Below are 14,459 nucleotides of genomic sequence, written 5' to 3'. Positions count from 1 at the left end.
ATATCTGATCAGCCAAAACACTGTAAACATTTTAACCTCCAAATAAGGCCATATTAAGATCAGGCGATCAGTTCTCATAAGTGTTGAAAGCAGAACAAATATAGGCAGGAGTAAAAATCTAGGTGATTTTCGTAGACAAATAGTTATAAGGCAGCTGGGTGAGAGTATCTCTGAAATGAGCAGGCTATGGTTTGTCAGCAGCGGTCTAAGTAGGAATATACCACAAACCAGTGCTCATTGATGCAATAGGACAACTTGGTTCAGCCCATCTGCTCTAACTTTTGAACAATGTTCCTGGAGATCCACCTTCCTGCACATATCAGTTGCAACCCATATCAAACATACCTGCCTGTAATTATAAAGTGCTGTTCACGTCCTAGTAGAGGGGTGTCCAAACTCGGTACTGGAGGGCCGGTGTCCTGCATAGTTTAGCTCCAGCTTCCTTCAACACACCTCACTGGAAGTTTCTGTATACTTAGAAAGAGCTTGATTAGCTGGTTTAGGTGTGTTGAATTGGGGTTGGACCGAGTTTGGACACCCTGTCCTAGTTAATTGTTTCAGGTGTGTTTGATCAGGGTAGGAGCTTAAAGCTGAGGTCACATCGGCGCCAATAGCCTAGTGGCTAGTGCGTCGACGCATAGCACCCAGGTGCTCGCGGTGACCTGAGTTCAATTCACGGCTTGAGGTCCTTTGCCGATCTTTCCCCTATGTCTGCTCCCCACACTTTCCTGTCTGTAAATCTCCACTGTCCTGTTAAAAAAGGTGAAAACCCCTAAAAAATAAATAAAAAAGCTGCGGTCACATTAGAGTTTAAGCATGCAAAATTCTGTCGTATGGCACTGTGAAAAGGGGCGGGATTAAACAAGATAGTTCAACATTTTAAAAAAGTGAGCGATTGGTCCATATTTTAAATTCCAAGAGAGCTCATGTTTTGATCCTCGATTGGTCTCACGAAGTGAAGTGATGCGATTTTGCAGGTCAGAGTTCACCAAGCTTGAACTTTTCAACGATGTGATCTGCGAAACTTGTCGCACAAGCTTGCGTTTCTGGTCTGGCGCATTCGCGTGCGTATGAATGGAAGTCTATGGGGAGAAAAGTCTAGTGTGACCGCAGCTAAACTCTAGAAAGGTAGATCTCCAGGAACAGGGTTAAGAACCCCTGTTGGATTGCTACTGTGGGTAATTGCAGGTAGGTTTCACTGCAGCCCGGACACCTCCAAGTCGGAGGGATTATACTGCAAGTAGGTTAGATGACCTCCAATTGGGAGGGACTCACACCACTGGAGGTCTGAGTTTAGGTGGTGTAGGTAAAGTAGACTTTATTAACACACATCAGGTTGCTGTGAGTTTGGGTTTAGGGTTTGGGTAGGTGTAGACGTTAATAAATCGAGGTTACTGAGAGGATGTGGTAGGTATAGACATTAATAGAGCAGTGTTTCTCAACCACCTTCCTGGGGGACCAGTAGCTCTGCACATTTTCCATGTCTCCTTAACCAAACACACCTGATTCCAACTGTCAGCTCATTAGCATTCTCAAAGACGTGTAAAGGGAGTGAAAGATAAAGGAGACATCAAAAACATGCAGTGTTGGTGGTCCTCCAGGAACGTGGTTGAGAAACACTGATGTACAAGACATTAAATTCAATATATTGGCCTGCAAAATTGCTCAAAAATTTGCCCCATGTATCATCCACATAAGCCAACAGTAAATCTAAACCAGGGTTGTCAAACTCAGCCCTCCAAATTTTAGCTCTAATTCCCTTTTCAATGAAACCCACAGGTAAGCGGAGTAAACAATGACAGGTCCAATTTTTGGTCTATTTACAACTCTAACCCAAATTAATCTCACTAATAACAGGAAGTGTAAAAGCAGCAGTCAATTAGAAAACAGTCACAATATCCTAACTATAAAGGCTCCTCATCTTATAGCATGGAGACGGTGGAAGTGATCTTTACAGGAACTAGGGGTACTGTATTATTCATCTTGCTAGTCTCTGGTAGAAAGTGAGCGTAACAAAGTGCTCAGGTTTCAGCCTGTCACCCACTCTGTGTTTCTGTGTCTGCTGTGAGCATGAGGGTGAAGGCAAGCGAAATGGCCAACAAGGACTGTGTGAAAGTGGCAGTCCGAGTGAGGCCCTTCAATAAGGTTAGTAGAGCTCAAATAATGCATAGGAATATATGTAGAGGTTATGGGATTCTTGTTTGAGGTTCATCTGGTGAGAATTTATGCAGATTAGTTATCCCTGCTGAAGAAAACAATATGCTTTTAAGGTAGGTTTCGACACAGAGTAAGCTGCTTCTTGCTGGTTGTTGCTAGTAAAAAGATGATTTATGCTGGTTCTTACTGGTTGTCGTTAGTAATAAGCTGCTTTAAGCTGGTTGTTGCTAGTAATAAGCTGATTTAAGCTGTTTTGTGCTGGTTGTTGCTAGTGATAAGCTGATTTAAGCTGTTTTTTGCTGGTTGTTGCTAGCAATAAGCTGGTTGTTACTGGTAATAAGCTGGTTTAAGATGGTTCTTGCTGGTTGTTGCTAAACTGCTTTAATCTGATTCTTGCTAGTAATAAGCTGATTTAAGCTGGTTGTTGCTAGTAATAAGCTGATTTAAGCAGGTTCTTGCTGGTTGTTGCTAGTAATAAGCTGGTTTAAGATGGTTCTTGCTGGTTGTTGCTAGTAACAAGGTGATTTAAGCTGATTCTTGCTAGTAAAAAGCTGATTTAAGCTGGTTCTGGCTGGTTGTTGCTAATAATAAGCTGCTTTAAGCTGGTTCTTGCTGCTTGTTGCTAGTAATATGCCGCTTTAAGCTGGTTGTTGCTAATGATAAGCTTGTTTAAGCTGGTTGTTGCTAGTAATAAGCTGATTTAAGCTGGTTCTTGCTGCTTGTTGCTAGTAATATGCCGCTTTAAGCTGGTTGTTGCTAATGATAAGCTTGTTTAAGCTGGTTGTTGTTAGTACTAAGCTGATTTAAGCTGGTTCTGGCTGGTTGTTGCTAATAATAAGCTGCTTTAAGCTGGTTCTTGCTGCTTGTTGCTAGTAATATGCCGCTTTAAGCTGGTTGTTGTTAATGATAAGCTTGTTTAAGCTGGTTATTGCTAGTAATAAGCTGATTCAAGCTGGTTCAGGCTGGTTGATACGAGTCATAAGCTGGTTTAAGCTGGTCATTGCTAGGTAGAGCTGGTTTATGCTGGTTCTTGCTGTTTAATGCTAGTCATGAGCTGGTATAAGTTGGTTGATACTAGTCATGAGCTGGTTTAAGCTGGTTTTTGCTAGTCATGAGCTGGTTTAAGATGGTTATTGCTAGTCATGAGCTGGTTTAAGCTGGTTCTTGCTGGTTGATGCTAGTCAGGAGCTGGGTCTTGCTGGTTCTTAAAGGTTTAAGATGGTTCTTGCTGGTTGTTTCTATTCATGAGCTGGTTCTTGATGGTTTACGCTGGTTCTTGCTGGTTGTCTCTAGTCATAAACTGGTTTAAGCTGGTTCTTGCTTAATGATGCTAGTCATGAGCTGGTTGAAGTTGGTTCTTGTTGGTTAATTATAGTCATGAGCTGGTTTAAAATGGTTATTGCTAGTCATGAGCTGGTTTAAGCTAGTTCTTGCTGGTTGATGCTAGTCAGGAGCTGGTTCTTGCTGGTTCTTAAAGGTTTAAGATGGTTCTTGCTGGTCGTTTCTATTCATGAGCTGGTTCTTGATGGTTTACGCTGGTTCTTGCTGGTTGTCTCTAGTCATAAACTGGTTTAAGCTGGTTCTTTCAGGATATGCACTGGTTTAAACAAGTTGTTTACTGTTTATGTGCTAGTTCTTTGCTGGTCATGACCCCCCCCCCCCACCCCCCAGATTAAATCAGCAGTCATGTTAAAACAGCATATGCTTTTTTTCAGTAGGTAAATTTAATGAAATTTTTTTTCCAGAGGGAGCGTGATGCAGGCAGTCGCTGCATTATCTCTATGACCTCCAACAGTATCAGCATTCAAGATCCTCGTAACTCACAGAACAGCCGCACTTTCACTTTCGACTACACCTACTGGTCTCACAGTGGCTTCAGTAGAAACAAAGACGGTCTGTTTGTTCCTGAAGAGACAGGTGGGCGCTACGCTGACCAGGTAACAGATATCAGGTTATATAGAGATTATCTCAGCCTACAAAAGAGGAATTTGAACTCTGTATTTGAACTGTATTTGAACTCACAAAAAACTCTGTGTGCCGATGGATAACAAAAATAGTCAAGTGTAATTTTTTTATTTAATAAAACATTTGAATGAATAAGCTTTCTATTGACGTATAGTAGGACAATATTTGGCTGAGGTACAACTATTTTAATATCTTAAATCTGAGGGTTTAAACACTGTAATAAAAGCTGGTTTCCACACAATCAATTTGTGTTGGGTCAACATGAAGGAATTGTTGGTTTTAACAAATTTAAGTGGATCGAGCATAAAACAATTAAGTTGTCCCCTAAAAACTTAAGAATTGTGTTTCAGCTCATTTTAAATAACCAGTTTGGGGCAAACAATCAGTGGAATTTTTTTTTTGAGTTAAACAAATCTAGGATGACGCGGTGGCGCAATAGGTAGTGCTGTCACTTCACAGCAAGAAGGTCGCTGGTTCGAGCCTCGGCTGGGTCAGTTGGCGTTTCTGTGTGGAGTTTGCATGTTCTCTTCCTGTGTTCGCGTGGGTTTCCTCCGGGTGCTCCGGTTTCCCCCACAAGTCCAAAGACATGTGCTATAGGTGAATTGGGAAAGCTAAATTGTTCATAGTGAATGGATGTTTCCCAGTGATGGGTTGCGGCTGGAAGGGCATCCGGTGCGTAAAAACGTGCTGGATAAGTTTGGCGGTTTATTCTGCTGTGGCAATCCCAGATTAATAAAGGGACTAAGCCGTAAAGAAAATGAATGAATGAAACAAATCTAATGATTGAGCAAATAACATTTAAAGTTGTTCAAAAATTGAGTTTTGAAATAGATTATTGTAGGAATATTACTAAATAAATGTATGAATCATGGCTTTGCTTAATATTTGAATGGTTTTCATAAAAGAAAAATCTATAATTTTGACCCAATCAATCAATTTGGCTATTGCCAAATATATACTAATGCTTGAGGCTTGGTGGTCCAGGTTCACAGGTATAGGCCTGGATTGTTAAACTGAGAACATACAGAGTTACAATATGTTGAATTTAAATAACCCCCCCCCCCCCCCCCCCCCCAAAAAAAAAAAAAAAAAAGATGTTGAGGTATGGCTTGAACTGTGAGGCGCTGCAGGCGAAAATGAGATGCACATGGGGCACATAAACACTGTGCAAAACACTTGCCAATAGAAAACTATTTTAAAGATGCATTTGTTGTGATCAGGGCCTGAACAGCCAAACATATCTGTTTGCTCTCTAAAGACACTAATTTCTTTCTTCTGTTGAACACAAAACATATTCAAAGATATTCTGAAGAATGTTAGAAAAAAGCAGCCATTGACATCCATAGTAAAAAAACAAATCATACTATGGAAGTCAATGACTGTTTTTCCCTGAGAATTTTTCAGAATATCTTTCTTTGTGTTCAACAGAATACAGAAACGGGTTTGAAACAAATAGAGAAAGAGTAAATTATAACAGTTTTCATTTTTGGGTGAACTATCAGAGGTAACAACTGAACTAACAATGTTAATGGGTGATTGGACCTGTCTGTTGTTTCTTGTTATTTACAGGCGAGTGTGTTTCTGGATTTGGGGCAAGGCATTTTGGATAATGCACTGCAGGGCTACAATGCCACATTGCTGGCATATGGGCAGACTGGCTCAGGGAAGAGTTACTCCATGGTCGGTTATGGTCCTAATAAAGGCCTGATCCCCACCCTCTGTCAGAGACTATTCCAGTCTATCAGGAACATGCAGGAGAGCAGACAGTGCCAGGTTTGTCAAGATGCATTCATGTAAAATCTCAGGAAATATGAGGTAACACTGTAATGTACTGTAGGGAATGACATTTTGTTTTATGAGTATGGGGAAATGACATAAGCATAAGTTAATAAGCAACTAGTTAAAAGTGAGAAGTGGTCCCAATAACAGCCAATGTCTTAATAATAGACAGGTAATAAGCCACTAGTTATTAAACTAAAGTGTTACCAAGTTTTTGAACATTAAGAATAATACATTAAAATACATTCATAACTTTGTCATTCAAATACAGGTGTTTTTCAGCATGCTGGAAATCTACAATGAACAGGTAACACTTTACTTTTGTTTGATGCTAATGCACAGTTGAAGTCAGAATTATTAATCCTCCTGAATTATTAGCCCCCCTGTATATTTTTACCCAGTTTCTGTTTAACGAAGAGAAGATTTTTTCAACGCATTTCTAAACATAGTTTTTTTTTCCCCCAAATGTTTGATTTTTATTTTATTTTTTTGACAATGCACCCTACAAAACAGCACACATCTACACCCTTCTTATTTATGTATATACACATATACACATTCAAATGACATATTATTTCATAAAGAAATAATAAAAGATAAAATAATTAAATAATAATGATAAAAATAATAAATTGAAACATTAAGAAAAGATAATGACAAAATAACAAATTCATTTAATTATTCATTTTGTTTTTGGCTTAGTCCCTTTATTAATCAGGGGTTGCCACAGTGGAATGAATCACCAACTTATCCAGCACATTTTACTCAGCGGATGCCTTTCCAGCTGCAGCCCAACACTGGGAAACACCCACGCACTCTTGCACGCACTCACATACACTACAGCCAATTTAGCTTACCCAATTCACCTATAGCGCATGTCTTTGGACTGTGGGGCAAACCTGGAGGAAACCCACACCAACATGGGAAGAACATGCAGACTCCACACAGAAAGGCCAGCTGACCCAGCCGAGGCTCGAACCAGTGATCTTTTTGCTGTGAGGCGATTGTGCTACCCACTGCGCCACCGTGCTGCCAAAATCAAAAATAATAAAAATACCATGCTACAAAAAAATACATGTTATTCATATAATATACATAATATTCATATATTGTTCCCAAAGATAGCCAAAGTCCTTCTGCTTGCCTTTGATGATATAAGTTAGTCTCTCCAGTCTAACAGTTCAATATTTACTTTTTCCACAATTCTATGGATGGAGCATCTATGTGTTTCCAGCATAATGCAACAGCCCTTAAGCTTCCATAGGTACAAACCAAGAATACAGAGCTTGGCATTTAAAGGGATTTTAATATGAATATATTAATAGTTTTAATAACTGATTTCTTTAATCTCTGGCATGATGACAGTAAATAATATTTTACTAGATATTTTTCAAGACACTAGTATTCAGCTTGAAGGGCAATTTGAAGGCTTGACTAGGTTAACTAGGCAGGTTAGAGTAATTAGGCAAGTTAGTGTATAATGATGGTGTAAAACTTGAGATACCACAAATATCAAATGTTTTGACAATTCAAATATGAGCTGAAAACAGAGACAATCGGCTCCACAACCCACCAGGTGGGAATGCGGGAAAACTACCTCCCCTCTTGGTCACTTAGCCCCTATTCACTCTACTCACACAGAATGGTCATTTTAAAGTATGACTGTTCAGTCAATCCAAGTGACTTTATCTGTCATGTTTGATATCATTTGAAATGTCTCAGTGCGACTGGTACAATGGTCTCCTTCCCTCAGAAGTAGACATAATCAAAACAATCGATATATAACTTCAGGTATCTGTTGAACCACTGCGAAAGGGTGTGCCTTTAGGCAGAAACTCTTCCACTAAATGCAAATGCCTATTGTTATTCTACACAACCCTTTCCTCTAGGAGATTCTTGGTTTGACTACTTAAGGGAAAGTTTCTAAATGTTCGGGGCGATCATATAATCAGATCAGCCCATAGCGTGGAGCTCTAATGCTCCATGCTATGTATATTTTGAAGTCAGGTATGCATCTTTTAATCTTAGATTTATCTTTGATAATTTGATGTCTTGTTTTGATCATTTATCAATTGACTGAATTAATTGGCATAATACACATTTACCTGACTAATAAATTATGTTTTGAATTATTCAAACAGAGCTCATGTTATTATCTCTAGTAGATTACGTTAAGTCCATAGCACCACAAGCCCCTGTACAGGTTAAGTAACGGACTAAAACACGGTAGACGGAGCAGCGTGGCACGCTATACGATGTTCTTAGAGCTCAGACTAAAACATTAGCATTCATTCATGTATACTTAGACTGTGAAAGGTTATCTAAGGGGATAGATCTTCATCTTTAAACTTCCAATACTATTTAAATCGTATAGTGATTACTCAAAGTTATCAATTGTTTAAGTACAACTGGTCTGCTTAATTCTATAGTAATGATCATGATATGACTAAATAGCTGTTTGATTTAGTAGATAGCAGATCTATGGGGACCGCATAAAAAATATCCTAATCTGAGTAAATAGGGTTCTGCCTTTTTAGGATAGCGGTCAATCACCACTGTTTAGTGACCAAGACTGACATGCTTGTGTTTAAGAGATTGTATACTCGGCCGGTACAAGACTCAGGATGTTATAGGAATCTGAATGAACGAGAATAATATACAATAATGACTCTAAGAGAACATTCAATCATAATCTAAAGTAATGTTAAAGAAAACAAAATAATCTTATTGATGTTTTATAATTGGAGTCAGATAAAATGAGGATAAATATATTCATATTTTAAACCACCTCATACTAAAATTGAAGTCAGATATGAGTTAAATTTAAAGTAAATCAACATTGTGCACTGGAAAGGCCGAACGTGTAGTGAACCTTCGTCCGCCAGTAGACACCGTCATTGGACTAACTGGCTGGACCTTACAATTGTTTGTTCTGTAGACTATCGTAATATATATATTGTATACAGAATATATTTCTTAAGGGGGCTAATAATGTTGACCTTAAGTAAAAACTGTTTTTATTCTAGCCAGAAAAAAATCTAATAAAACAGTGAAAGATTCCTTGCTCTGTTAAACATAATTTGGAAAATATTTGAAAAAGAAAGATTCACAGGAGGGCGAATAATAATGACTTCAACTGTACATGATGTTTACACTTTAACCTGCTGATTGTCATAATGCTTTATATGTGATACTGAAACGGCTGTTCAGGTTGTAGACCTGCTGTCGAAGAGCAGTCGGTCTGCGGGTGGCCTGCGGGTGCGAGAGGACCAGCAGAGGGGCTTCTATGTGGAGGGTTTGAGGCGAGTGCCATGTGACAGTGCGCTGCAGGTGGAGCAGCTGATGGAGCAGGGCACACGAACGCGCACCACTGCAGCCACACACATCAACAACAGCAGCAGCCGCTCACACATGCTCATCATCGTCCAGCTCAAACAGGTGCGTCTTGTTGGGATAATTAGCAGTTTTAACCCAAAACTGAGCAGTCTGTCAGATGAAGAAGAGCCAGAGTCAGAGGCTTCAGTTGACTGAAGATAGTTTGCAGTTTCACAAGCAGAAGCCAGCTTCAACACTATAATGAGTTCGTAGGCCGCTCTGCTTACAATCACAAATCAACAACTATTATACTCTTACATAACGTCATTAACTGACTGCATCATACACCTGATTGGTTAAAATACAGATTGACCTAAAAAATTACACGTGGGTGCATCTGTACAAATTCTGAACAATATCTACAGCATACAAACATCAGACATCCACTAGACTGTTTAGAGCTGACTCCAGACTTATGAAACGGATCCACAATCAAATAGAACACACACACACTTAAAAGTACAATCGGTCTCTTACCCAAGGCTGAGTGTACTCTAAGGCGTCTTTATAACAGGTATAATAACTCGTATAATCTACATTCAGGCTGCTATATTCTAACTGCACAATGTCTATTTTGAATAAAAAGGAAAATTCAATTCAACTTTATTTGTATAGTGCTTTTACAATGTAGATTGTGACAAAGCAGCTTCACATAAAAGATCATAGTAAATTGAAACAGTGTAGTTCACTTCATGTTAGCTCAGTTCAGTGTGGTTTAATAATCACTACTGAGAGTTCAAACACTGAAAATCACTTTAAACAGAATCTCCACATAATAATAATGTCAGAATCTCTTTAGACCGTAATAACTCAAAATAATAACAATAGAAACAGTTGTTCTCAGTCATCAGGCTCAGCAGTTCCATTCAAAAGGTCTCTATGACCTATGCCTAGACCCACATGGACTCTACGCTCACAGATTTCCGCAGATTTTTAGCCCGTCAGTGATTCTATGTATTTTCTTGTGTAAATGTGTGTAAATTTATATTTATTCAGTTTTTAAATTAATTTCACTAATATTATTGTGATAATATTAAAATGTTCATTTGATTTATTCACAATACAGTTTGTAAAATAATATTTTCTGTCTTTCAGGATATATTATATGATGGACTAGTTTTGTTTACCAAATAAGTGGACCTAATTGGATTTGTATTGTAAACATTGAAGGTAAAAAGGTATTATTTGTTGATTTCATATATTAGGTTTTCAGTTATGATACTCCTAAAATCATTCCACATAAATCCACAGATTTTTTACAAAATTCTGAGCAGAAATAGCAAAAAATGTCCCTACCTATGACCTGGTTTCCTGGCTCCTGAAAATAGTTACATGGGGACAGGCAAATGCCCTGAACATTCTTATGTTAAGTTAAACAAATTGTTACCTTTATTCGTTAGTCAAAATCATTTCAAGATTAAATACTGATTCAAATAATCATAGTAATAAAGTAATGAGAAAACGATAATGAGAAAAGGATAAACGTTGATCCTTGCTTGAGACTGATTGGAAGACAGAAATCTGAATTTATCAGTCTCATTTATAAACATGGTATATGTACAAAAATGGGTGGTTTACTTGCAGCTGCACATATTCTCCCATCAAGTTTGTTTCTTAGAGATCACAACTTTCGCGTGGGAAGTGGTGTACGCTTTTCCACCCATTTTATTCAATCATTCATTCATTTTTGTTTGGCTTAGTCCTTTATTTATCAGGGGTTGCCACAGCAGAATGAACCACCAACCATTTCAGCATATGTTTTACGCAGCGGATGCCTTTCCAGCCACAACCCAGTACTGGGAAACACCCATACAGTCTCACATTCACACACACACACAATCATACACTTCAGCCTATTTGATTTACCTAATTCACCTATAGCACATATCTTTGCACTGTGGGGGAAACCGGAGCACCCGGAGGAAACCCATGCAAACACAGAGAGAACATGCAAACTCCACACAGAAATGCCACACAATGTCAGAATTATTAGCCCCCCTTTGAATTTTTTCTTTTTTAAATATTTCCTCAAATTATGTTTAACAGAGCAAGGAAATTTTGCTGGTAAGATTTTTTCTTCTGGAGAAAGTCTTAATTGCTTTATTTAGGCTAGAATAATAGACGTTTTTAATTTTTTAAACAGCATTTTAAGGTAAAAATTATTACCCTTTAAGCTATATATTTTTTTCAATAACTTGCCTAATTACCCTAACCTGCCTAGTTAACCTAATTAACCTAGTTAAGCCTTAAAATGTCACTTTAAGCTGTATAAAAGTGTCTTGAAAAATATCTAGTCAAATATTATTTACTGTCATCATGGCAAAGATAAATATATCAGTTATTAGAGATGAGTTATTAAAACTATTATGTTTAGAAAAGTGTTAAAAAAAAAAATCTTCTCTCCGTTAAACAGAAATTTACGAAAAAAAAATAAACGGGGGCTATAAATTCTGACTTCAATTGTGTGTGTGTGTGTGTATATATATATATATATATATTAGTAAGGTAAACGCACAAAATAAAATCTTCATAAGCTCTCGCTAACTTAAAGCAAATTAGTTAAAGATGCTTTACAAAAAAAAAAAACTGCTGCAGCCACAGAACATAAATCTGAACAAAACACTTCCCCAACCTGGAGAAAGCTGATCACAAACACACTTAACATCATCTGAATGCTGTTTTAAAGCGTAAGCTCGAGTTCTTTTTCTTCAACTTCATCTTTAGTTTTGTTGTTGATTTTCCACTTGCATCTTCACTGTGTTTGTAGATCTTCTCGAAGGAGTGCATCACCAAACAGTCTAATATTTACCTAGTGGACTTGGCTGGTAGTGAGAGGCAAAGGTCATCGGGATCAGAGGGCGACAGGTTGAAAGAGGGCACTGCCATCAACCTCAGCTTAACTACCCTTGGAAATGTCATCAGGTCAGCAGATACATGCTATAGAAACTTTTTTTGTTGTTTTTGTCTGTGCATAAAATAGTCATGTTAACCATACACTTTTATGTCTAATTACAAAAGACCCCAACAATAATGTAATTCAGTGTCAAAATAGATTATATAGCAAAAAATCTTTTGAATCATGTGATGGCATTTTTATTAAAAGACTCTCAATGCAGCACCAAAATACTCATTAACTGTCATTTTAATTATGTATAGTTTACCACAATACTTCAGATCAATAGGTTTTACCTATTTGTCAGCAACAGTATTGGGGGTAATGCATTACAGGTAACATCAGTTATGTAATAATATTACTTTTCTAAGTAACGAGTAAAGTAAAGCATTACTTTTAAAAATTAAGTAATAATATTTGATTTACTTTTTAATTTAATTAATTCGCTTTAAAAAATGCTAAATTAAAATGAACATAGTCACATTGAATCCCGTACACAATGAGAGAATGCAGGAACTAACAAAAAGAAAGATGGCAGAGCCTTACATTTTTGCAATGGAAAATTCCCATTATTTTGAACACATGGAAGAAAAGAAAAAGAGGATTATCTGAATGCACATTGATTTTACTTTTTATTTAGACATAAAGTATAAAAGTAGCAAACGCATTGCTTTAAAAATGTCATTAATCTGTATGTACAGCTTGTGTAGCTATAGATAACATTACATTACATTCGTTTTTTTAATGTGTGTTTCTTTTTTGAAGGTAAATGAAGGTTATACAGTGTGTTGTTAAATGCAGAGCTCCTCTATTTAAAAAAAGAAGGAAAGAAATCCCCTGAAAGTTCTGAAAACATCAAGCCTGAGCTAGGACAGAAAAAGTTATGCAAAAGTATCGAAACACATTACTTACCATAAAAAGTAACAAAGTAATGCAACTAACTCAATATTGAAATGCATTACTTTCTAAAGTAACTTTCCCCAACACTAGTCAGCAACATTCATTCATTCATTCTCTTTTCAGCTTAGTCCCTTTAATAATCTGGGGTCGCCACAGTGGAATGAACCACCAACTTCTTCAGCACATGTTTTATGCAGCAGATGCCCTTCCAGCTGCAACCCATCACTGGGAAACATCCACACAAACTCTTATTCACACACATACACTACGCACAATTTAGCCTAGCCAACTCACCTATAGCGCACGTCTATGGACTTGTGGAGGAAACCCACGCGAACACGGGGAGAACTTCCAAACTCCAACAAGCTCGATCCAGCGACCTTGTTGTGAGGCGATTGTACTACTCACTGCGCCACTGTGACACCCCTGGTCACCCCTGTCCTAACACATTTTAGGCCCAGTGTAGTTTGCATTGTGTTTTATGTCCTGTTATAACCTGTACATGTACATGTCCATGTAGTGCTCTAGCAGATATGGCTCTTGGGAAGAAAATATACATCCCATACAGAGACTCTGTCCTCACTAAACTCCTGCAGTCTGCTCTTGGTGGAAACAGTCGAACCGTCATGGTAAGATTGTCTAATTTTGCCTATAGTTTTCTCAAGTTATGGTAAAAGCGATAATTTGCTGTTAAATCCCTTCAGATCATACAAGATGTTGATGACTTTTTTTTTTCAACAGCGGAACATAAAAGAGGTTTTTAGTTGAAAATGTGATGATTTATAAACTGCAAGTCATTCCAGCACTTTGAGTCTAAAAAACAGGAAAAACACAATTAATAATACCCAGGGGCGATTTTAGGATTTTCATTTTTAGAGGGGCTCGGCTCCTTACAAGGTAAAATATATATGTATATATGTATATATGTATATGTGTGTATATATATATATATATATATATATATGTATGTATGTATGTATGTATGTATGTATGTATGTATGTATGTATGTATGTATGTATGTATGTATGTATGTATGTATGTATGTATGTATGTATGTATGTATGTATGTATGTATGTATGTATGTATGTATGTATGTATGTATGTATGTATGTATGTATGTATGTATGTATGTATGTATATGTATGTATGTATGTGTGTATATATATATATATATATATATATATATATATATATATATATATATATATATATATATATATATATATATATATATATATATATATATATATATATATATATATATATGTGTATATATATATATATATATATATATATATATATATATATATATGTGTATATATATATATATATATATATATATATATATATATATATAATATATGTGTATATATATATGTGTATATATA

General features: G+C 36.9%; 1 protein-coding gene across 1 annotated transcript in view; it reads left to right on the top strand.

Moving 5' to 3' along the window:
- Positions 1–2,071: 2,071 nt before the first annotated feature.
- The window catches only part of kif28 (kinesin family member 28), a 38,378-nt gene continuing 25,990 nt past the window's right edge, over positions 2,072–14,459 (top strand). Inside the window, exons 1-7 of the mRNA XM_056477443.1 lie at positions 2,072–2,145; positions 3,903–4,094; positions 5,692–5,895; positions 6,173–6,208; positions 9,112–9,339; positions 12,044–12,198; positions 13,590–13,698. Coding sequence (XP_056333418.1) covers positions 2,092–2,145; positions 3,903–4,094; positions 5,692–5,895; positions 6,173–6,208; positions 9,112–9,339; positions 12,044–12,198; positions 13,590–13,698 — 978 coding nt within the window. The 5' untranslated portion in view covers positions 2,072–2,091. The remainder of the gene's footprint in view (positions 2,146–3,902; positions 4,095–5,691; positions 5,896–6,172; positions 6,209–9,111; positions 9,340–12,043; positions 12,199–13,589; positions 13,699–14,459) is intronic.

This window comes from Danio aesculapii, chromosome 17 (genome assembly GCF_903798145.1).
Source record: "Danio aesculapii chromosome 17, fDanAes4.1, whole genome shotgun sequence".
Lineage (NCBI taxonomy): Eukaryota > Metazoa > Chordata > Actinopteri > Cypriniformes > Danionidae > Danio > Danio aesculapii.
The sequence above is the reverse complement of the archived record's forward strand: the minus strand, read 5'-3'. Positions and strand labels throughout refer to the sequence as shown.